This window comes from Passer domesticus, chromosome 1, assembly GCF_036417665.1.
Source record: "Passer domesticus isolate bPasDom1 chromosome 1, bPasDom1.hap1, whole genome shotgun sequence".
In the NCBI taxonomy this organism is placed as follows: domain Eukaryota; kingdom Metazoa; phylum Chordata; class Aves; order Passeriformes; family Passeridae; genus Passer; species Passer domesticus.
Window position 1 is genome coordinate 88,579,133 of NC_087474.1, and position 24,379 is coordinate 88,603,511.

Genomic DNA, 24,379 nt, shown 5'->3' on the forward strand with positions numbered 1-24,379 from the left:
CCAAGATGGAACCCTTGAGCCTAAACTTGAAAAATTTGTTACTGCTTTTTTTTTAATAATACAGTCATTTGGAGGATTAATTATCTGAAATTTCTATTACTGCATTTAACTACTTGTTGCTACTTTTTTTTTCTGTTTTCTAAAATTTTACTTGCTGTTTCTTTGACCAAATAGAAATTGGTGGCTCAAGAACCTTTGTAAATCTAACAGGTAAATATAAATGGCAAAGATGGTTTTACAGTTCCCACACTAGAAAATATCTGCATTGGTATGATAATTTCCTTTCCTTTTGCCCTCTTTTTCAAGGAAAAAATAAACTCTAACTTGAACAAACCCTCAGGGAAGCTAACCAAAGATCAGGATAGATACACCACTTCTAGGCACAGACCTGAGAAGCCTGAGAAAAAAGACTGTCTATATTCAAGAATCTGAGACTGACCAAAAAAAGTGAACAGCTTCCACCTACATATGCTTTTGGCTTGTCAGAAGAGGTTTAGTCACTGAGAATAAAGTTGGCAGACCTCTTCCAGAAGCTGTGTGGAATGCAGCCTCTTCCAAAGTTGATCTTGCTACTTTTCACATTCTTAACCCTCACTGATCTCCCTTACTCTTCCTCTGTGATAGCAACAACAGCAGTAAAAAAGTCATATGGAAATTCTGATTTAATTAATTTGTTATATTTCTCCATATCCATAAACAGGGCTTGGTCCTGGCCCCTTCTTTGACCTCACGTGGTATCAGGGAACATTGAAAATGTGATGCATCGGGGAGAATCAAGGAGGAATGTGACAGGAAAAGGAGAAGCTTTTTGAATCTTGCAGCATCTTGAGATGAAATCCCTCTCATGCAGAACTGTGATGTGAAAGGAGGAAACTTTGTGAGAGAAAAATAGATTTCAGACACCTCCCAGATTCTTCCAAAACCCTTCTGTCTCCAGACCTCACTTTTCCTACAGAGAGTCTACATTATTATATATCTTTATTGTTATTATATTTAACTTCCAGGCTAACAGCTTCCATACTAACTACTCAGATCAGTGTAGCCAGCTGGGTAACCTTTGCAGTGTGGGGAGAATCAGATGTCTTAAGTTCATTCTTCACTAGCACACACTGCTTATCCTACAATTAGGTCAGATGTGTACTGTCCCCAGGGCCATGAAATGTCCCTATTACATGGGAATATTTGAGGGGGAATGGAAGGAGGACACAGCCTACTTCTAGTCTTTTAATCTCCTTTACCTTTATTGACAGAAACACCTTTCAACTCTGAAAAAGAGGCTGGGCTGCAGAAGGTGGATCACATGATGCTATGGCATATCTATGATACTGTAGTACCCAGTAATTTTATCATCAAATACATCTTGAAGTTTAACTGTAAGACAGTGACTCCAGGTAACTCTTGAGAGATCCACTACTTTCAGTTCAGAGTTAGAGGTCTGTCTCAGGCTGGGAATCACAAACCCAGGGTCTTGCACTTAGCAGAAAAAATGAATTTTTGGTCCAACCAAAAGTTCAGACAATGGGCTAGTTGGTCACTTCTCTACTTGAGTCAAGACTAGATTGGCCACTGTGTTCTGCCACCAGCAAGCTCCTCTCTGTAGCTGCAACTCAGTAGGCATCAAGACATGCCAGACCAGAACCCGACAATGAGGTTTTGGCTTCACTCTAGACTTGAGCCCAGAGATGCTCTTCTCACAAGTCCTAGTAGTTGGGCAAAATCTGGATTGGCATTGAGGGGTGCTGCCACGCTGAATCACCCTCAGCTGTAACTTACCGATTTTGCCACAGGTGGATGGGCAACCTTCACCTAACCCACGGAAATGACGCATACTAGTCATACATATGGTCCAATCAATAGGGAAATAAACCCCTCTTGCCCCCCCAAAAAACCTCACGCCTAAACCAAGGCATTCTGGCAGCGGGAAGATGTAGCCTCCGGCTTTCCCGTGACATTAAGGGAGGGGTAGCCACCGCAACCATCCCTCGGTGAGAAACGGGATCTTCAGCCAGGTGCATCTCCTGCTCGCAGCAGTTTGGGGAAGCTGCGAGAACGCCAGGCGAGAGGTGGCAGCAGCGAGTCGCCGTGCAGCCCGGTGGCGGCGGTCGGCCCGCGCCGCTGCCGCCTCGGCTCAGCCGGGCCGCCGGCACCGCTGCCCGGCCCGGCCCGGCTTATCCGGCACGGCTTGTCCGGAGCGGCGCTGCGGGGCCGGAGGGGCGCGGGGAGGATGGCTGGGAGTGCCGTGTCCCGCGGGAGAGGCCCGCCTGGCCCCTGGCGCCCGGGGACACGCGGGTCGCTCCCTGCGGGGCAGGTGCTGGGACCGCGATTTTGGGCAGCAGATGTCCGGCTGCAGGCGGGGGCCGGGCGCCTCGGCCGCGCCTGGGGCTGCCCCCAGTGCCGCGCTGATGCTCAGCCCGCTGCGAGCGTGAATTAGCAGAGATTACCCCGGGCAGCAACCCCAAAAAATTGGGTGGTATTGTTCAGGTTCCAAAACTCCGAGCAGCGAGTTGAAAGGAGCCGTGGAGTGGCAACTTTCAGGTGAGTGCTGCAATTGCATTCCACACAAGTTTCTGAACGAAGGGTTAAGCGTGCGCAGGAGTAAAACATGACTTCCATATTCCTTACCCTATTTGCTCTCCAGAAGACTTCTGAGAACACGGTAGGATTTCCACCTAGGTTTCCCAAGCATGGGAAGAGAGACCCGAGGTAGACACGAGCCGGGGTGCGAGCTCTGGCTTCCCTGTTGCTGTCACCGTTTTGGCTGGCCGACCTCAAGTTCCCAACCCATGACAGCAGGAGCGGCGGTCACTGCCGAGGGGCTGCTCCCCACCGAGGACCCCCGCCCCAGGGTGCGCTCCAACACCTGCGCCCTCTTCCCTACCTCCCTTTCCCCAGGAAATCGGAGAGCCCCCGGCCGCGGGGGTCTGAGGGAACACGGGGACGCCCCCCTCTGCGGCGAGGCTGGGGGACCCGGCCCGGCCCTACCTCAGCCCCGCCCGGCACAGGCGGCAGCGCCTCATCGGCAGCGGGGCCGCCCGCCCCCCTCTGTCCCCCCCAGCGCCGGCTGCTCGGCCGCGGCGGGCGCGCTCCTGCTGGGGAGGGGACGGGCAGGGAGGGGCGGAGGCAGGCGGGAGGGAGGGAGGGAGGGAGGGAGGGAGGCAGGGCGGGCGGGAGCGCGGCGGCGGCAGATGCTGCGGCGGCGGCTGTGCCTCCTTCGGCCACATCCCGCGGCCGGTGCGCCCGCCCGGCGCGCTGCGCTACGGCGCCGCCGCGCAGCCTGCCCCAGCCGCCGCCGCCGCAGCGGCCCCGCGCCTCGCCCCAGCGGCGGGGCGGTGGATGCCGAGCCCTCCTCGCCCCGGCAGCCAGCGGGCAGCTGTCCTGCGGCCGAGCCCCTCGGAGCCGGATCGGCGCGCTCGCACGGACACGGGGACACACGGGCGCACACGCACGCCCTGGGGGGGGGCAAGCCGAGGATGCTGCAGCTGGGCAAGGTCAGGACCTTGCGGTGAAGCCCGGAGCCGTCGCTCGCCCCCCCCCCCCCGCTCCCCCGCTTCATTCTCGCTTAGCGGACTGAGGATTTGCTGTTGGGTTTTGGTATATGTTTGGGAGCAAGCAGGCTGAATCGGCGCCGATCGGTGAGTACGACAGGCACCGTAATGGTGCCAGGTCCGTCCCCCTCCCCCCCACACACCCTTCCCGCCTGCGTGATATTTCTTCTTGATGCGGGGTCCTGCTCTGCTCCCCTCGGCGAGGCAGCCGGGCTGGGTTGGGCTGCAAGGAGCGGTGTTTATGCCCTCAGCCGAAAGGTAACAAAGTGCGTTATTTCCTCATGGCTCTTTCTCCCGGGCCTCCCCCTCCATCGCTTTCCTCCCTTTCTTGCTACGTTAGTCGTTGCTTATGTAGGGCATCCGCGGCACAGTGTCTCCCGACGCCCTGCACTAATGTGCTCGTTACGGCGGTGAAGTCATGGGCCAGGGAGAAGGGGGAGGAAGAAGAGGAGAAAGAAGATGAAGGGGCCCGGGGACCCGCGGGCGGGGGCAGCGCCCGGCCCTGCGCGGAGCCCGCGCCCTGGGGCGGCTCCGAGCGACGGCTGCTGCGTGTTTCTGTGTGTCTGTGCTGCGTGTCTGTGTGTCTGTGTGTGCGCGGAGGGGTGTGTGGGGTGTGTGCTCTTCCTTTGAAGCCACCGTCTGCGAAATGCTGCGCTCGAGGAGCGGGCGGAGGGGGTGGGGAGGGGAGCCGCGATGTGCGCTGTGATGTTTCGTTGATCTATATTTAATGGCTGAAAGAAGAGATGCTTTTCTTTCCTTTACCCTTACCTTACTCTTATTCTGATGTGTAATGTGCTTGCATCGATCGGTCAAATCGTAGCTTCAGCTGAATCAAGTCACCACAGAGGAAGGAGGTGCAGCGGCACAGGCAGTACATGTAATACACAAATTCATCTGGCCAGGGATCTTGGAGAAAAATGAAAAACCCGTTAGAGAGATAATTTTAGAAATCATCTTAAATTTCCCCTGGTGGGACTGGAAGGATGAATACACGGAAGAGTGCAATACAATGTCTTGTGCTGTTACATTTTCTTATACTTTGTTAGGGTGTGCTTTGTTTGGATTCAGGGTGTCACGATTAACCCTATGCTTTACAGAAAAGAAAAATCCAAAACTTGGAAGAAATACTTAGAAATTAATAGTCTCCTTTATTGAACACACAGCTCTTAAATTTAGTGCCTGTAGTAACTGATATCCGTGCCCCTTAAAAAATGTATGCCTTTTTATTGGCAATACCAAGGTAAAGTAAAAACTTCACATTGCAGGTTTATTTTCGAAGTCTTTATAGGTAGCCTATATGTAAAGTGAAAACAGTGAGTCAGGCTGAGCTGTGCTTTGTAGCAAACCTTTCCATAGGGTACGTCAAGTCTTACGTACCTCAAGACAGAGCGAGGACAACCCAGAATTATATGGAGTTTATGTAAGTCTGTTGTGTCTCTTGCAAAATCAAGAGAGGGAAAAAAATCTTTAATCATTCTGTACTTCAGGATCTATTCATCCTGTCTTAAAAAATAAACTGATTATGTAACTCATGTAGGCTGGGTTTATCTTTTTCAGACAGCCTAGTTAGTTGGCAGTGTATAAATGATATGGCATGAAGGGGTTAAGGGCAGGTCTCCAGAGAAAGCTCCTGTATATCCTGCTTGTGGGCCTCTGAGACTCAAGTGGCTTTAGGGCTTTTGATGCCTTTACACAGGTTATCTGAGGAAGAGCCCTAACACTAAACCCAAACCAAGTGGAATGACTGTGATATTTAAGCAAAACATTATACAATGATCAAATACCCTTGTAAGACTAATTTCAGAGCTGAGTTGGTGAAGCTGTCTCATTCAGTCTGTGAATGACATGATCCTTTGGGAGCCTTGACTGACTATCAGCTGCAAAACAGCGGAGAACTTGCGATCGATCATCGTCATTAGTAAGAAGTTGATTAATAGCTCAGAACTGGGTTGAATGTGATTATGTTGAATGTTGTAGTTCCAAAAGAGGAGATCACATCTTGATCACGTTGTTCAGAGATGGTTTTTGCAGTCTGTTATATAAGAGAGGCTTGGAGAAAAAAAAAAAGGAGTAGCGGGCTGTGCTGTGTATACCTACTGAGGGAAATACACCCCAAAGCTGCTAGTAGGAAGCTAAGTATTTATTTCCAAATGCCAGTTACATGACTTTTTGTGGATTGGAAGAAACATGCTTTTAGGACAGGATTCCATCTACAATTCTCAAGTTCTGTTTGTCAGGTGCCTTAGTATGTTAAAGGCAATAAATAGCTCATCAGTGACACAAGCCTCCGACTTTTGCTGTGGGGTTTTTTGATAACAATACCAAGATAATTTCATCCTCACATAATGAACTCTTAACAGACAATTGCACAAAACAGAAATAGTAGCAACTAAAAAAAAGATTTTTGCATAATTCTTATTTGTATCATTTACCTCTGCTAATGGATGGTAGCAATTTAATGACTATGGTTTGGTGTTGAGTATTTGTTGCTTAAGACACGTGTAAAATCAACTTATGCTACAAAAGTGGTGCTGGAGTTGTTTATGTTAAGCATTTTAAGAGAAGCCTTTTTAGGTAGGGGTGTAGATTGGCATGCAAATGGAGCAGATAACAGAATCAGCGGAACTCATGAGTGTTAAATTTTGCACTAAATTTCAGGTACATTTTCTATTTCATGGTTCAGTATGATATGATTTTTAGAGCTGATCACTTGTGGAAATTCCAGCATATCTATGTTAGGATTTCAAGCATATGTATCTATCCTAGAAGCAGCTGTTTTCAGGAGTATCAGCAAGATAAGGAAAATGCATTATTACAGTACTCTGCACTTAAATAAGGACCTGTGGTTTTGATGCTCATTGATTGTGCCTGTAAGTTATGAGGGGTTTTATATTTGAAGTTACAGCTGAGGTTTGACAAAAATGATAGTGATTGTTTTTTCTCTTTGAAGTTCTCAGTAAGAGCCTATTGGAGGATGAATTTTGGATGCTTATTTACCTGTGCAATATTAAGTTTAGTAGTAGAAATAACATACAAGTAAAAAACATACCTTAGGCAGCAGTTTTAAATATGGAAAATTTATTTCATAAGTGACAAAATGACTCTCAAATAGGACCAAATCACATTTTCTCTTAGAGAAGAGATTATTTGTGTCATGACAGAAGATATTATACCAGGAAAAACATTGTATTTTTGGCCTTTGTTAATGGGGGTATGTTGGGAAATGTATTTTCTCTCATATGAATAGGAAGTCTCTGTGCAGGACAAGTAAGTAGTCCTCTGCTCACACTCTGCAGAACCACACAACTCTTTGGCTGAATGGCTCCTTGGTAGTTAGGCTCACCTGGAAAGAAATCTGAATGCAGCATGACACACTGAAACAATTTCTTCTATCCCCTTGGGATGTGCTAACTTTGTAGTGAATGAGTTGTAAAAGCAGATTGCCTGACCAGATTGTCTGGCATTATGCTGGACAAAATTTAAATTCAATAGTATTGAAAAGGAAATATGCTATTTGTTTCTATGTAAACCAATTGCCATGTTAATAGATTTTTTTATTTCCTATATAAACTGCCAGTTTAGTCTAGAACTACGAAACAGAGAAACATTTCATTATCTATGGGAGCAAGCATTTAATATTTGTTTAAATTGCTCTTGGCATGGTAACTTCTAGTGCATCCTACCAGCTCTTAATCTGCCTATTCTACTTTACAAAATTCTATTATAATAATAAGCAATAACTTCAAGACACATAAACATGGAACAGAATGTACTGTCTTGTCCTTTTGGTTGCTGCCTATTCTATTGAAGCTTCTGAAAAAAAAAAAAAAAACAAAAAAACCCACCAAAGCAAAAAACCACCCAACCTAAACTCCCTCAAGAAACCCCCCAAGCTTCTAATGAAACTTTTAATTTTGTATTCTCAGAGCTGCCAAGATGGTGTTAACTTTCTAAAACTCATATATAAAATAACCATGTTTGATGTTACATTTTGCTTTGCTTTATTATGTTAATCATAATAATTCTACTATATAATGAACTATTATTTTCCACTTGTTTTAATTCCACTTTAAGAAGCCACAAATATGTAGAGTTTGACTTGTAGCATCCAAAATAAAGAATATCTGAGACTCAGAGGCTATATATAAAACATTCTGTAGAGGAGGATTTTTGCATTTTCCCCTCCTATGTTTTTGATATTTTTGTCTTCCACTCTTTTTTCCTTGCCAAATTTACAATTGATTTCTTCATCTCCCAAAAATCTTCACAGTACAGCAACTTACTTTTGGTCAAGATAATTACTTTTACTGACAGTGTAACTTAAATTTGCCTGCTCAATGTAACATAAACATCTTTTTTCAGTCATGGGTACATTCTCCAGTTCAAATACTGTCAGGTGTTATTCAATTTAGTACCCAAGATATCCCTTTAAGTGTGAATTTTTGAAGGGAGCCAAAGAAAATAAACAGCTAGTGTAAATATATATTCTGATGGGATTCTTGATTATTTAAAACCCACTGAATAAGACTTAACCCTTACACATTCATTTATATCAGATTTCTATTAGATAGTTTCATTCAAATTACTAAGATGCTTATTATGGGAAAATAATTAAGTTTCAGTCTGGTGGTAGAAAATTACTGTACTTTTTAGCTCCACTAGGATGACTGTAGGTTATAATCTTCATCCTGTAAAAGCATGTGCTTTCCATCAGAACCAGCAAGCAGTTTGGAAGGGTGACTGGCAAGGATGGTCTGAGAGGTAACTAAGGGCTCCAGACAATGACTTCCAAGGTATTTTAATTCCTGCTTCCCAAGAGAGTTCTGCAATTTTGAAGCTGGGTTATCTGAAAGGCAAGAAAACATGCACTGGATGTTATAAACAGAACATGTGAACTTTTTCATTTTTCTTAACAGTTTAGTTTTTCTTAACATTTCTTAATACCTAAATGCTGGAATTAAAAAATTTGTGTATTTCTAATATGCTAGTTGATCTATAAGTGGCTGTAGTTTTTTGTTTGTCTGCTTGGGGTGTCTTTTTGGGGTGGTTTTTGTTCGTTTTGTTTTGGGTTTTTGTTTTTTTTTTAATGTATACATTGTTTAAATGTATACATTGTAGATTTTATGTGAGCAAAGAGTGTAACTTTTCTGAAGATGGCATAAATGAATCAAATCCTGGCATGTTGGCTGGGTAATAATCAGGTTTCTTTGAAAGCAAGTTGTTGTTATCCTCAGTCAAATTTACTTGCTCAAAAAAAAAATTGTTCTTGACAGGAGGTTGACTGTTGCTTTACCTGTTTTGCATATGGGAAGGCAAAAGCTTTTTCATGCTCTTTTTTTTTGTTTGAAAAATGTCGTGACATTAGATATGGATGTTCATATTCAGTTAAAGCAGAGTGAGAAGGCAGAAGGCTAGGTGGGGCAATGATTATCTAAGGAAACAACAACTTAAAGGTTTTCAGCAATGGAAATGCCTCAAGATTAAACATGTAAATCCTGCCTGTACAAACTTTGTTGCTGTTTTGTATGCCAGGATTTATAGAGTCAGTTCTTTAAATAAGCAGGTACTTGGAGACTTTTGTTACACCATCACTTTCTCATATTTCTTATGCCAACCAAACTTCAGGACAACTTTTGAACGTGCCTAATGGCATCACCTAATTTGGGCATGGTGCGATGCCATAGTAGGTGAGATTCTGTGTGATTGAGCAAATTGAAATCTCCTGGAAAATTGGAGTTAGGGCTGCTAAAAAATGTAGGTACTAAATTCAGAGTGGTACATCTAGTGAATTCTTTCAAATCAAAATGTAGGTTAGTCTGTGAGCATTTTGAAAAATTTTAACAAAATGATTAGTCATATTTGATACTTTCTGAGTGCTTCTGATAAAACTCCTGTATCCTTGATCACCACATGATGGTAACCTAACCTTCAGTTCAGTGCCTAACCTTGTCTGACCTAGTGTGCTTAGAAATGTAGTGACTAGAACAAAAAAGTTCTGGATATTTTAAAAAGTTTGTGTTTTAATGAAGGAGGTTGACAGTAATTGATGAGTTGTAGAATTTTTGCTGCAAATGGTTTTGAAGCCTGAGTTACAAGAATAATGTGATTTTACGTGTGGATTTCCACTGCAGTGCTGATGTATGTCATCTGATGGTACAAAGGGCAAGACTTGGAAGTGTGATAGTACATCTTTATCATCGCAGTGGGCCCCCAGCCAGGTAATAGCTTACATAGACTCCATGTGTTACAGAAGGCTGGTTAATCTCTTTGTTATATTAAGAAACCCATTGTTCTTTTATATCTTAGTTCACGACAGGTGTACTTGATTGGTCCTTTAATTATGGCACCACCACTGCTGGCTAATTGAGAAACCACCCTTTGGTAAACAAATTTCCATAACATATTCCACATGTCCACATGTTCTTATGTTAACTTGCTTGGGTGCAGCAAGTTAAGAATTGTTTCTCATTCTTTTCTCCGATCTTCTCACAGTCTTTTCCCAGAATGATACCTAGGGGAGTTGTGTTTCTCTCTGTGGTCAGAGAGCTGCTGCCACACATCTCTTCTTTATAAGTGTCAAAAATATAGAATGCATTCCAAAAATTTTCATTACGATTAAAACAACAGAAGACTGTTGCTTCTGTTTTCTTTACTTCTGACATTTGATTGTGTTAACCTTCCCAATAGAACGATTTTGGGTAACAGGTTTGGAAGTCCTGTCCTGCTTATGGCTCACCAGGTTAATTCCAGATCCTTCTCAGCTATGTCTGTGTGATTTTCAGATGATAAAGTTTGGCCCATTCTGGGGAAAATAAAGGGGTTGCAGTCTGCCACAGACCTCAAGGGTTAACTACTACACATACATAGGCAACACCAATGCCTCTTTTTCTGCCATAATAAAGATGATAGTCCCTTACAGATTTTATAGATTCAGTAGTATGTGTTTTTGGTTGAAAATGTTTCTGACAAGCTTGGCGGTTTATTGCACTTATTTTTCACTTCTGACTTCTATTGCCTTTACCAAGAACAAGTAAATTATTTCACAGAGCCTCAGGAGTCTTGGGGGACTCTGACTTTAATCTCTTCAAAGAAGAATGGACAGGTTGAGCTTAATTAGAAGCATGCATGTCTAATCAAAGGGTAAATTTAGAATCACAAGTTTTAAGAACTGGCATTAAGAGCAGACTCATGATACCAAAAAATCTTTGTCATCATGAAACCATGGTATATTTGTGAAGCATAATGCAGTATTCTGATAAGCAATTGTTTAATACTCTCAGGTACATAGGCCTTCCTAATATTTGTCGTTACATAGTTTTTTCAATAAAAAGAATTCCAAAGCATGCAATTCTGGTCAAACTGTGGAAGTTCGTTAGCCCCTGAGTGTTTCCACTGGGATCCTCTGCACTTAATTCTCAATGCAGACTCTCATAATGAGCACCCAAAGGATGGCTAATATGCCTAATTTCAGAAAGGAAGAAACATTTCCTTACATTCCATGTATCTTATGTAGCATAGATCTGTTCAGCAAGTACTGTATGTGGATGAAGTGGAAAGCTATGGTGTAAAATGTAACCTTTACATTTTTTTTTGCTTTTCTCGAGGTTGAGTTTTGATTAGTTGGCTTACATGTTCCATCTCTATAAATACCTTATACATAAAAGTAACCAAGAGTAATCTGTTTATTAATTCTTACTTTTCTATCCCTAAGTCTTGGAGATACAGTGCATGTATAGGTCTTGCTGTTCTATTTTTTTGTTTTGTTTTGTTTTGTTGTAGGTTTTTCTCCAGTCAGTAAGAGATGTGATTTTTTTGTAGTGAGTAATAAATATTTCTTATATTTCATGTGTATTAGAAAAGCAGTAATTGAAATCAGCAGAGGAGACATCTGGTTTTGTATGCTAAAAAAAATTTCCAGATTTTGATCATGTTTAATGCCTTCAATTTAGCTTAGAGTGGATAAAATTTTACAGAGATATATAAAGTAATTTAGTTTGATTTCTAGAATAAAATTTATGTACTTAATTTTTTTAAATTTTTTTGTGTGTGAGCAAGTGCAACACTGGTATATGAGGAATATGCTATACCTGACAGGGACAGTTAAGTGCAACATAAACTTGACCTGCTCTTAGGATTTTGGGATCTTGGATTTTTGAGACCTGGCATTTCTGACTCCTGGACATGCTGGTGTCATTTCATTGGAAAGCTGGCTGAACAAAGCCACTTCAAAGACTTGATTTTCCTGTTTGTGTGTGAATTCCCTATATCTAGTTACTCAGAGGGGAGCCTGGCCAGTGAGGGGGAGCAGGTTTTCCTTCACAGCTGTGTTCTGCCCACCGGAGTCCTCAGGCTGACATTGCTGATGGATTGCTCTCCCTGAGACTGTCTTCCCTCTAAAAATATCCAGGGAGGAACTACTTGGCTTTTGATCAGTGGTGATGGAAATATTTCAGGTCCCCAAATGACAGATTGTTGGTGATCTATTGACAGAACAGACTTGGAGCAATGATGTTTGTCAAGGAGCCAAAGAGTCTGCAATATAAATTGCTTTTACATTTTGAGGTTTGTTTCATTTTGCTTTCATTTGGGTTTTTTTTTGTTTGTTTTTACTGCACATAGTGTCCAAAGCAAATAAGGAGATCTGAGATACTGCTTATAGCAGACCAAAAAAAGGCTGGATGGGAATATGGAGACAGGGAGGCAGGCTGGAAGGCATAACTGCTGTGTTGTCATGTTGTCAATGAAGAAGAAAGATGCTAATTCAATCTCTTACAACAGGTAGTTAATCCAGTATGATGATTTCTAGCAAATAGTTTTAGAAATACATTTTTGGGAGTGTTTTATTTACTAAAGTGCAGCAGTTCTAACAGAACACCTTGCACAAATAAGCAGAATAGAGTTTGAACATGTTTAAGAAATGCATGCATGCATATATTCTATTTTTGTGCATTAAACACATATGGAATTAGTTGCACCTCTGTCAAATGTAAAAATTCCTCTCTTGCATGCACATTACATAACTTGCATATTAATCTCAAAAGTAATGTAATGTCATCTCCCTCAGGCAAAACCCAGGTGTACTCTTGTTGAATTTGGCAATAGAAATCCAACTGATTCCATAGGACCCCTCCCCTGTGTTTTACTAGATGTCCCTTAGTAAAAATATTTTTTTCTATTTAATCCGCCTTCTTTCACTTGACTCTTTAGTAATTCCACAAGATAATGTTTGTCGTGAAACAGTTGGGGTGAGCTTTTTGAGTGGCTTTTGTTTTGTGGTGTTTGGTTTGGTTTTTTGGTTGGTTGGTTTTTTGGTTGAGCTTTTTTTTTTTTTTTGTTTGGTGGAGGTTTCTGTTGGGTTTTTTTGTTTTTTTGTTGTTTGTTTTTTTAAAGAAAATTGCAGTTATTATACTGTTATCATAAAATAGCAGGATAAGTAAATTCAGTAGCAGTTAATTGTTTTTGTATTATTTGGTCAATATATGAGTTACGGCTGGCGATAAAAATGGTGGAGAAATGGGAAAGAGAAGAAAAGATCACAATATAAGCTGGTTTAGCTAACTTATCTTACTGAAAGATTCTTCCTGACCTGTAGAACAGTATAGTTCTGGGAGTATAAGGTTTGTTTACCTGATAGTTTAGTATGCTAGTCATCAAATGGAATTGCTCTCTAGGAAGTTGTACAGATCTCCTAAAACAAGTGACTGAGTTTATGGAAATACACATTCTTGGGAATAGAGCAATTTATTCTTCCCCTTCTGCTGTTTTTAAATTCACTTTTTCATAAGGTATTTAGCATGCCTCCAGTAAAATACTGTAATGAAGAAGCAAGGACTCCTGATTTTTGAAGGGCTTAATATTCTCATAATAACGTTCAACTATCCATGTTTTTCAAACACTTTTCTAATAAATCTTTACTTAAATGTGGTATTTTGGTTCCACTTTGGGTTTAATAACTAAATAGTATTGGCAGATGGCCAAAAATAAGGGATTTTTTTTTGTCATATGGTTTTGTTTAGGAGTGTCTAATTTGTATACTATGCAATGCATTAATGTTTTTGCTAAACAAAAGAGAATGAGTGGTGGGTATTAAAAATACTAGTTGACCAGGAGGAATGGGATAAATGGAAAAGTGACGCAGTTTTCAAAAGTTGATGTTTAGCTGTGCTTCAGAAATAAATGTTGTGTCTAAAACCTAGTATCCTGAATTACGAGTTTCTCACGTAAGTTGCACATTTAAGGGAATAGGATGCAGAAATAAAATTATTTTAGCCATCTTCAAACTCCATGGAAACAGCAGAAGATTTATTGCAGTGATACTGCTTCCATTAGCTGGCCCAAAACACATCTCAAGTCATATCATTCCAACATGGAAGGTTCTCAATGAATTTTACAGGCAAGCTGAGGTGCTGTCACTACCGCTTACTGCTAAGGCTGATTTTTGTCCAAATGGGAACTGAAAACTTGTACCACTTCTATGTAGGCTTTTCTACCTTTAAGTATGTTCCTGCACCTTGATACAGACCATCATGGATGCCTGTCTCTCTTGTACCATCTACTTAAGTTGGTTGTACAATAACTATTATGAACTACTGTATTTTTTTTTCACTGTAAGAAAACAAACATTTTTGCTTAAAAAACAGTAAAGAACTTCCTCTAATCTGAGTTTCCAGTGGCTACCACACTTCCTAACAACATGATGGGAAATTTATGTAGTACAAATTCTCCCTCATTTTTATTTTAAAACTTTTATTTGAACAGCAGTAACCCACAAATAACTATATGTGCATTCAAGAAGCATGGAGAAGAGTGGCTATGTCTGATTGTGTTATCAGTATCCAAAGCTTGCACTTCTGTCCATAGACTGTGAAAGGAAAGGGTTAGAGACTTGTGATTGATTTCACAATACCAGTTTTTAGATACAAAGTGTATTTCAGAGGCACAGCTATACATCTGCATTTCACAGGAACAGTTGAAGAAAGGAAGGCCAGCACAAAGCTTTTTCCTTTTTTTGCAGATGAATCCTTCTGAAACTCCTTCAAAAAGGTGACTTACCTCGCTGAATGAATTTATAGAACATTGTTCAATGTTTCTGATGTTTTAATCTTCACATTTTTCATACATGTGTAGAAGAGAAGAATAAAAGGAACTTGCAGTTTAAAGTCTGAGCATTTATACATCCAAAACTTCTGAAGTTTGAAGATGTATGCAGAGCTTTTAATAGTACCTACATATGACATTCAAATATTACCCAAAGTGTAACAGGCATATAAAGCAATACTTTCTATCTCTTTATTATTTATTTCTGCCAGGCAGGCTTCCTTCTTTTGAACAGAATTTTTATTTGGTTGTCTTTAAACACTCATTAATGGGTTAAATAGAATATAATGGAATTGCTGTGGCCTTGTGAATTCTGTTCTTACCTTTTATTTTTTTTTACTATTTTGATAAGCTCTGCAGTTTATGATACTACTTTATCCCTGAAATAATTTTAGGGTCCAAAAAGATAATGTGAAGGGCCCAAAGCTCTTAATTCTAGATGTTGTGAAGGGCCCGAAACTGTTAATTCTAGATGCAGGCTAGCTCACAGTGGAAGCCCCAAGAGGCTCCTTCGGTATTCCTGTTTGCAGCTGTTGTTTCAAACTTTCTTACTAATCTGCCTACAGGAAATCAAACTTGTCAGTGTTTGAGTGGAAATGTATTTGCTTCATATTGATACTGAATTTCAGTTGGCTGATTTTATTGTGGAGCTGGATCTTAGAACCGCATTAGAACAAGGCCTTGAAGCTAGCTGTAAATACCCCAGTGTTTCCCACACTGAAATACAGAGTGAGCTCAGCATTAATGAGTCTATCTGTGACTCTTCACAGTAACAAACAGAGCCATAGGCTGGACCGTGCCCCAGCACTCTCTCCCTCTGCAGGGGGGTGTGTGACCAATCCCCTCCCGGGGCGCGCGTAGAAAATTGCGTGCTGCAGCTTCATTAACTGCCCCATGTATGAGAGACCATATGCAAGAATGCAGATGGAGGAACAGACTGGACTCATCTAGGCAATCAAACATAGTGGTGGCTCTTTATTTTGTATTACATCAGTGTTTTGACAACCATCCTTAGATCACAGCCCCGTTGAACCTGTGCTGTCCAAAACATACTCACAGATGGTCCTTGTGCTGAAAAGTTCAAAAACCTATCTAATGAGACTGCTGAAGGGAAAACAAGTCAAGAGAGGCTGAAAATAGGTCAGAAGCAAGCATGAAAATAGGATCTTGGTTGCTTATGTACTCTGTCTCCTAGAGCATGTAGCCCTTTCCATGTTGCTTAAGCAAAAAGCTCTTGCTACACTGCTCTCAGTGCATGGGTGGCATGAAAGTTCTTTTGTTTGACTTCAGCTGTTTTTTTCCAAAACAAGTAACAACATATTTTATGTGATGTAAGAGGCTTTTTTTTTCCAAAACAGAAAATTTCATTAGTGAGCTTTTTCTGCATCTTTAAGAAAATGAAAATAAGTGAAAAAGACAGTAATTTGGAGGGGTGTAAACAAGGCAGGGGCTGGGGGCGGGGTGGGGGGTGGATAAGTAAGCTGTACTAGATCTCTTCTCTGTGAGAATTTTAAAGAACAAAACTAGAACTTGCGTTGGCAAGAATAATGAAGCCCTAGAAAGCATCAGCAAATACCCTGATGCTGGTCCCTTACTATACTGTTACTTCTACTGTATTATCATAGAGTGTGTAAGGAATGGCATTATACTCATTTATAGGCAAAGGTTGCTATTGTTTCATTATGTACTAAGAGAAGAGTGGACAGATAACTTCTGCTCAAGCCTTGTTGTGGTACCAATAGTAGTCTTTTCAGTCCTTTGATGTTTCAAGCAAAAAGAAGCCATTTCAGAGCAGGAAGATGAGAAACAAATGCTTGAATTCCCTACATCTGTAGGTTTTCTTCTTTTAATAAGGGTCAAGATGGTGTTGGAGTAATTAGAGATTGTTCAAATACTCAAGGGCTTACCTATGCTAGTTATTTAGCTGAAACAATCTTTCAGCATTTTTTTTTCACTTCCACAAAATTAATACTACTCTAATATTTGTCTGAAAATACCTCAGTGCGTTTAAGATGGTTTCTCGCAAGTGTCTTTTCTGACATAGTATTTCTTGGTGTTCATTTTGTAAGGAGAAATAAGCAAACAAAATACAAAAGAAACAAGAAGGAAAGAGAAGTGGAAGGGACTAAGGTGGCTGAGCACCCTAGGCTTTGGCTCAGTGGATCAGAAGGTAACCATAGATTTTTCTTTGTAGTTGGTTTATTCGGTAAAAGTTGCTTTTATCACTTCATGAGTTTTAAATAAAGTAAAATATCTCAACAAATATAGGTAATGATTTTGATGGCAAGAATATATAATATTTTTGGACATACTGTAGATTGTGTTTATTGTTCTGGAATAATTTGCAGGTAGCAATATAATACATTCTCAAAACCATAATTAATGCAGTATTAATTTGAAAAAAGAAAATGTGTTAAATCTAACAAATTCCATGAAACTTTGGTTGTAGCTTTTGTAGCTGCTGCTCTTTCAGTCAAAGTAATAATTAAAGAAGGTTTGCTGAGCAAAATTAATTTAATTTACTGAAGAAATCTAATTTACTCAACTCTGATCCATTTATATACTTGTAGTCAGCCTTGATAGCATGGTCTATTGAAATTCACAGTGAATTTTAGAACATCTGCCTTCTAATTATTCTAAATATCACTATCCTAAAAGCATGTACATAAAGCAATTACTCCTTATGGTTTTATACATTTCTATTTTCAGAGCTGCTCAAAGCATGTCTTTGTTTTTCTTATTCATTGTTCCTCTAGGTTGTCAGATTACAATCAACAAGGCTTGTGCAGTTAACAAACCACTTACACCTCAAAAGGGTAGCTACAGCACGAATGACAGTGGTGTTTCCTACAGATATAATCTAAAGAGAAAGTTCAGGTTAAACCCCATATTTTCTAGGACATAAGTTTTTTTAGCCGTGTGTCTGAATGTAGTACATTGCCTCCTTTCTTCAGGACATAGGTGTTTTTTGTCTACTCAGAGAATGGTTAGACCACAGATCTTCCTTTTTTTTTTTTTTTTCTACTTCCAATAGACTGTTCCACAGTTGAGCATCTTTCCATGACATTACTTAATCTTCTCTCATAAGCTTTGCTCTAGGCTTTATTTCCTGTGTTTTCGGCTACTAGCTAGCTTGTTTTGGATTCTGCTTTTCCTGACTTAGGGCACTGGCTGCTGTTAGTGCAGAAAACCTGGGCTCACTCATCATGTCTGTGGTAACATGAAATTCTTCAGCATCTCATTATTGGTCTGTGATTATCAAACTGTCTCAGGATGTTTCAGGTAGTGCTTTTCCTTTTATTCTGATGTGGACTCTGTTACAGATGCAAGAACATATCTGATCAAATGCTAATAAACAGCTGATTTGGGCTTCAGAATTATCTTCTAGACAATAGTTTCCTCCAGCAACAGAAAGTGATATCTCTCTCTTTCTCATGCATTTCTGCCATATTTGCTCACTGAAGAATGGAGGAGTTTATTCCAATCCTCTTTATCATGGCATCTGCCCATCATCTACTTTAAAAATTATAATTATATGAGATTTAAAATCTCTAATAATTATCTTTGAAAGGTCATGGTTATCATGGGAGTTTCCTGAGGACTGGAGGAAAGCAGACATCATCCCTGCTGTTGAGAGGATGATCTGGAGAACTACAGTCAAGTCAGCCTTACCTCTGTCCTTGGGAAGGTGATGGAGAAAATCCTCCCGGAAACACTTTCCAAACATATGAAGGACAAGAAGGTGATTGGGAGTAGTCGTAATTGATTTATGAAGGAGAAGACAAACTTTGCCAGCCTGATGGCCTTCTATGGTGAGATATGATGACCATGGGGGGATGAAGGAAGAGCAACAATTGTAATTTATTTTGACTTTATGGGAGATTTTTGACAGTATTCCATAATATTTTCATACTCAATCTTTAAAAGTATGGAAGGAAGAAATAAATGAACACTGACATGGGATGAAAACTGCCAGATCTGCTGGGTCTAAGGATTGTTGTCAGCAACATGACATCCAGCTGGAGGCCAGGCACTAACAGTATGCACCAAAGGTTTCTGTTGTGTCCTGCATTGTTGAACATCTTTGTTCCTGATCTCAGTGATGGGACACTGAGCTGCACTCAGCAGCTGATAGAAAACTCAGAGGATATACCAGATTTTTAAGATGGTGTGTCTGGATGATACACCAGAGGATTGTGCTGCTGTTCGAAACATGTTACCAGGTTGGAGAAGAAGGAAATCTTGTGAAGTTCAGTGAAGCCAAAATGCCAAATTTTGCTCCTGGGTTGGAATAACCTCTTGTGCCAGCTATAGTGCTGGGGCTGGCTGGCTAGAAAGCAGCTTTGCAGAGAAGGATCTGAAAGTTCCTGGTGGATGGCAGCAGTGTGCTCTCATGGCAGAAAAGACCCAACAACTTCCTGGGCTTCGGAGGGAAGTGACTTTTTCATTCTATGCATTACTGATGAAGCCATGTCTGGACAACTGTGCACAGTTCTGCTGTATTTCATAATTCACGTTCTTTGACTTAAGCGTTGACATCTCCACTGTCTCAAAGAAATTCAGATATTAATGGACTGGAGTATCAATTCAACTGTTATTTAATATTGATCGAAGAACAAGGCTTTAAATCAGGAATGGAAGCTTTTTAGGACCTTAGAAGAATTTTGGGTGTGGGCCTGATGTGTTTCCATTGATGCTTGCTTTTAACAGAGTAGACAACTCGTTTCTCTGCAAGTGGGAATCTGTGTGGTTTTCAGATTGTTCACTGAATGTGGTGGAAATCCCAAGGATATCTCTTGCATTAATTACCATGGCTTGTTTGTTGACAGGCAGATGGAAAGGAAATACTCCAATGCTGCCTGAAGACTTAGATATTTCAGGATGTAAAGGAGCTTTGCATGATTTCCAGCAGAGCCCAAAAGACTGCAGTGAGTGTGCCTGTGCAGAACCATTGAGCCTTGTCTGAGACTGCCTTTTCTACATTCAAGAGCTAGTCTCCTGAAATTCAGAATTCACAATAGCTAGAGCTGCGTCCCTTAGGAGCCATCATCAGGATGTTTCAAGAGTCTCATTACAGTTTTCTCTGAAGCAGATGCTGTATGATTTTTGTTAACAATTGGTCTTCATTTAATTTCACCAGTCACTGATATGGCAGTCTAATTCAAATAAAGTCATGAGTATGTCTCAAATTAGTCTGATACTGGAACTGGAGAATTATATGTATAGAATCATAGAAAATGCATATGCTACATTGGAAGGAACCTGTCAGGATCATAGAATTCAACTCCTGGCCCTGTGCAGGACACCACAAGAATCACACTGTTTTCCTGAGAGTATTTCCCTTGTGCTTCTTGAACTCAGACTGGGACCACTTCCCTGGGAAGCCTTTTCCAGTGCCCAACCAATATCTGGGTGAAAAACTTTCTCCTGATATCCATCCTAAATCTCTCTGCAGGGCTTCTCTGTCACCAAGGGAGTCAAGATCTCCTTGCCATTTAGTGTCATCAGCAAGCTAATTTAGTATTCTTTTGAGTCCTGTGTCCAGATGCTTTTCATTATGTTGAAAAGAACTGGGCCAAGTATATAGCAGTCCTTCTTTTTTCTTTTACTCCTGCGATACCCTGGATTCCCTAATCTGTGCGTTCTGGGATTTTTAAAATTTGCTTTCTTAAGAAAATCAAGGTGAGATGTTTGCAGTGAAAGACCAGTGGTTAGGAAGCTCTGGATTAATGCCTTGCAATTTCAAACAATTCTAAAAATAAACACTTCACAGTCAGAATTTCTGTGATATAATTGATGATGACAAATGCTTCTTCAATATTCAGATTGCAGAATGTTTTGTTGGGATTTTTTCTTTCATAATGAAGCATCTAAAATGAGCAAATGCGTTCTGCTTTGTTTTAGGAAGTTGTATAAATCTGCTTGAAATACCCTTTATTTTTAGATATAAAGTGATGATAGCAGAAAATTAATGCTTTATTCCTGATAATATTTGTGTTGGACCTGAAGAGCATGGTCTACTGATATCTGAAGAGCTAGTTATATAGTATAAAAAATAGCATCCTAACACTAATTTGGTCCAAAAGTCAGAAGGCAGTTTTGCAATAGAAAGCTCTTTTCCCTTCATATTTTGTATGTACAGGATTTTGTGGGAAGGTGTCTGGAAAAATGGATTATTAATTCTGCTTTTATTTGGAGAACATGAACAAAATTTAACTTCCACTTTATAAAAATATATCCACATGACAGTAGCGGTTTGGAATATTATTTTACAGTGCTGCATAGATGGGTGACTTGTTATTTTGCTAGCTGTCTTCCAGGTTGGTTAATTTTCTCGTAAACTAAGTGAAACATTATTTTTTATAAAGACACAGTTATTTGGTGATTCCCTATGTTTTAACAGGGGAGAATTAATTGTCGTCTGTTTTTCTGGTTGTTCTTACAAATACAAAAGTCATGGGCTGCTAGACTGAGTTGAACAATCTGATCACAAAGAATGAAACCAGAACTGATTTTCTGATGTATTAACTTTGCATTCTTGCATAAACCTTTATGTAGAAAGCTTTACTGGTTCAAGGCTTGGGTTCTGGGTTGTAAGCTCTTCTAAATTTTGTTATAAGTATCTATCTTCTGAATTGTTTCTTTGTGGGAGCAAAACCTCTAGAGGGTGCCAAAAACTGGTTTTGGTTAAAGAAGCGGTTGGGTCCTGCATGACTAATGTCAGAAGTGGAGAAGTGCAGGTCACAGATCAGGCCCTGAAAGCTCTTCCTGCTCCCAGTAATTCAAGTACCTTTAAAATCCCTGTTCCTTTAAATTTGATTCCAAAGCCTTTCTACTCTGTGATAATAATCTTTTTTGTAGGCTTTTTTTTTCTTAATACTAGGCACTAACTGTATGATTGACAGGACTGGCATTGGAATTCTTTTTTTAGAAAAACTTGGTTAATCTTTGTTTATAATCTCTCCAAATGGAAATAATTCATCATGTTTCCAATGTCACACAGTGCATACACTAAGATAAATACTGTTTATTTGACCAAGGCTTCTTGTACCAGCAGGCTCTAGATGTCTACAAACTGTAGATTTTCCCATTCCTTTGTAACTCTTAAACTTGCCCTTCACCATTGCCAGGTTTTAAAAAGGTCCAGCTAGCATTAAAGTCCACTGCATTTTAAAGGGAAGCAAAACAAAACCAAAACCAACCTAACCTCTCCCTCACTCCAAAACTGAACAGGGAGGAAGTGGAAGAGTTCAGTAGCGGAGATTGGTGCAGAGTGGAAGCTCCAGGAACAGATTCTCTTAGTGGTAACTTCTAATTGACTTCTTGTCATGTAGCTACAATTTAAGAATAACTAGATCAGTTGTTTTATTTTCCTAAAAACCCTGTTTTCTTGCAGTTAAACATGTACATGACAAAGTATTGCCAAGTGAACAATGTATCAAGCTGCATCAATGCCAATCATCTGCAGCTAGGGGCGACGAGGACACTATCAGAAGCAATTGGCTTGTAATTGCTCCTGCTGCACCTTGTAAGAGACATGACATACGCTTTGTTTCCTATCTCTCTCTGTGTAGGTGTGCCAAAAATACCTGGGTGTGCTCACGTATTTTAGGTTGAAATATTGCTGTGAATTCTTCTCAATGGCAGCCTTGCACACACCTCAACAGTTGTAGAGATTATAGACAGTAATGATGTGCCTTTAAACATAAAGTGCTATATCAAATTTTCAACCATCAGCACAAATTAAAAGTTGGGGAAGAATGTTCTCAATAGTTTTGTAGGGATTTGGAAGCTTCTGCTGTACGATATGATTATTTAGAGGATTTGTATATGACCTAGGACCATTGCTCCCACTTTTTAAGGTACAGAAGATCTTTGTATTTTGGTCAACATAATCAAGTCTTGTTCATAATTGCTCTCAAAATTCTGTTGACATCAGTGGAACTCTTTACACGAGTGAAACCAGTGGGATTTGCCCCAAATTATAAAATCTCCAAAGGAATTTAATAATTTGCATGTATTAACAACATTTACAGTTCTTGATCAAAATCAATATTTAGTCCACAGAAATTGTGCTGCAAGTAAATCAATTACATGACCTTCCTAAAGAGGACCTTAGGAACACTGCAGACTTAGGAGCCTGAAAAAACTTCTCTTAAAAAAAAGGGTAGCATATATTCTTGACTGGATACGCTCACTTTCAATAGGGTGCTGAAAAAACATGATGAAAAGACTATCTAAAAATAAAGATTGTCCCAGTAAAATATTGACTTGTTAGAATGGCAAGGCTAATGGGCACAATTGACAAAATCAATTGGTTTTAACGAAAAGGATTTTTTATGAAGCTAATCATGCAAGTGCAGGAAAATCTGATGTCATTTCTAGGGAAGAGCAAAACTTGGAGATTAAGAAAAAAGGAGTGATGAGTCTGCCCCAGACAAAATCACATACTGTTTATTAGATTAAAGATTAGTTGAACAATCTAAAAAAAACCCCAAAACCCACACAACAGCAAAAGTTTAAAGATTCTCGCCCTTCAGTGCAGTCAGCTGAGACACTCTTGCAGGTGTATTGACAGGGTCTTTCTGAAGTGAATCATGATCTAGAAAGCACACCTGCAGAAGATGATAAATAAGCTCAAGCTGTTTTCCTTTACCAGATGAATCAAATTATTGCAGACTGTTAATACCTCCCGGGAAAGTGGTTTCTGTTGGATGGCTTTTTGATTTTGTAGCAAATAAAACAATGAGATTTGGAGTTGGTGGCTAATATGAACAAATTGATTTTAGAAATGGATTTAGACTTACAATACTTCTTGTAGTTCATCATGGAAATGAACTACATCAAATCACAATTTTCTGGATATATTTCTTGAATGCTATATATATTTTTAAAATACATAAATAGTCTGATATGTAAACTATTCTGTTGTGGATATCAAATGATAGTATATTCTGACCTCACAACTGAATTCATTACTGAGCTCATGCACTTCAGAAGCTATTCTTTAAATTGTTCTCAGTTGCTCACTAGTTCAGTTTGCTGGTTGCATACTCCATCCCTCCTTTTGAAAGAACACTTAAGGGTCATTTATTTCTACTTAAATCACCAAAGGTAATATTACTGCTTAAAATTTTGATATTTATTGCTTCTATTACCGTTGGTTCTGGGATGATTCCAAGAGAACCATACATTTATAGGTAGAGTAAACCTTGGTTTAATGTGTTTTCATTTCATGATGGTGGAACCATACAAATTTAAAACCATGAACAAAATCTCATGTGCAGTTCTAAGGACCTACTTCTTTCACAATCTGAAGTTCATGAACTATCGGGTTTCCATCTCTCTATTGAAATATTCCACAAAACTAGCACCAGAAGGCAAATCATAGCATTTGATTGCATTTTCTTGGTGTTTTTAGGTTTTTACTTCTATATACTTCTCAAAAGCACAGGGGAGATTTTGGCTTCAATAGGATCCTTGTTAATATACAGTAAAACATACTGGATGTAGGCAATTGATAATTCTCTGTCTTGGTCTTTAGTTTATCTGTCTGTTTGGTTTGAACTTTGTCTTAGAATAGTAAGGGTCATAAATGTCTGTTCCAAATTTTGGCTAATTGACTTTATGCATAATGAATGTGGGTTTTTTAGAAAGCAAACTAAAAAAGTGTTAACTGGTAACAGAATGTGCAGAAGATGGAGTTGATTTTGTCTCGACTGCAGTTGTTTGCTAAG

General features: G+C 40.0%; 1 protein-coding gene across 3 annotated transcripts in view; it reads left to right on the forward strand.

The window, feature by feature from the left end:
• Positions 1-3,165: 3,165 nt before the first annotated feature.
• Positions 3,166-24,379, forward strand: part of CTNND2 (catenin delta 2) — a 638,555-nt gene continuing 617,341 nt past the window's right edge. For 2 of the 3 annotated variants that reach the window (XM_064428428.1, XM_064428464.1), the window contains exon 1: positions 3,167-3,632. In XM_064428428.1, coding sequence (XP_064284498.1) covers positions 3,596-3,632 — 37 coding nt within the window. In that variant the 5' untranslated portion in view covers positions 3,167-3,595. Of the gene's footprint in view, positions 3,633-24,379 lie in introns of all 3 variants that reach the window. The other variant, XM_064428418.1, reaches the window with a different exon arrangement.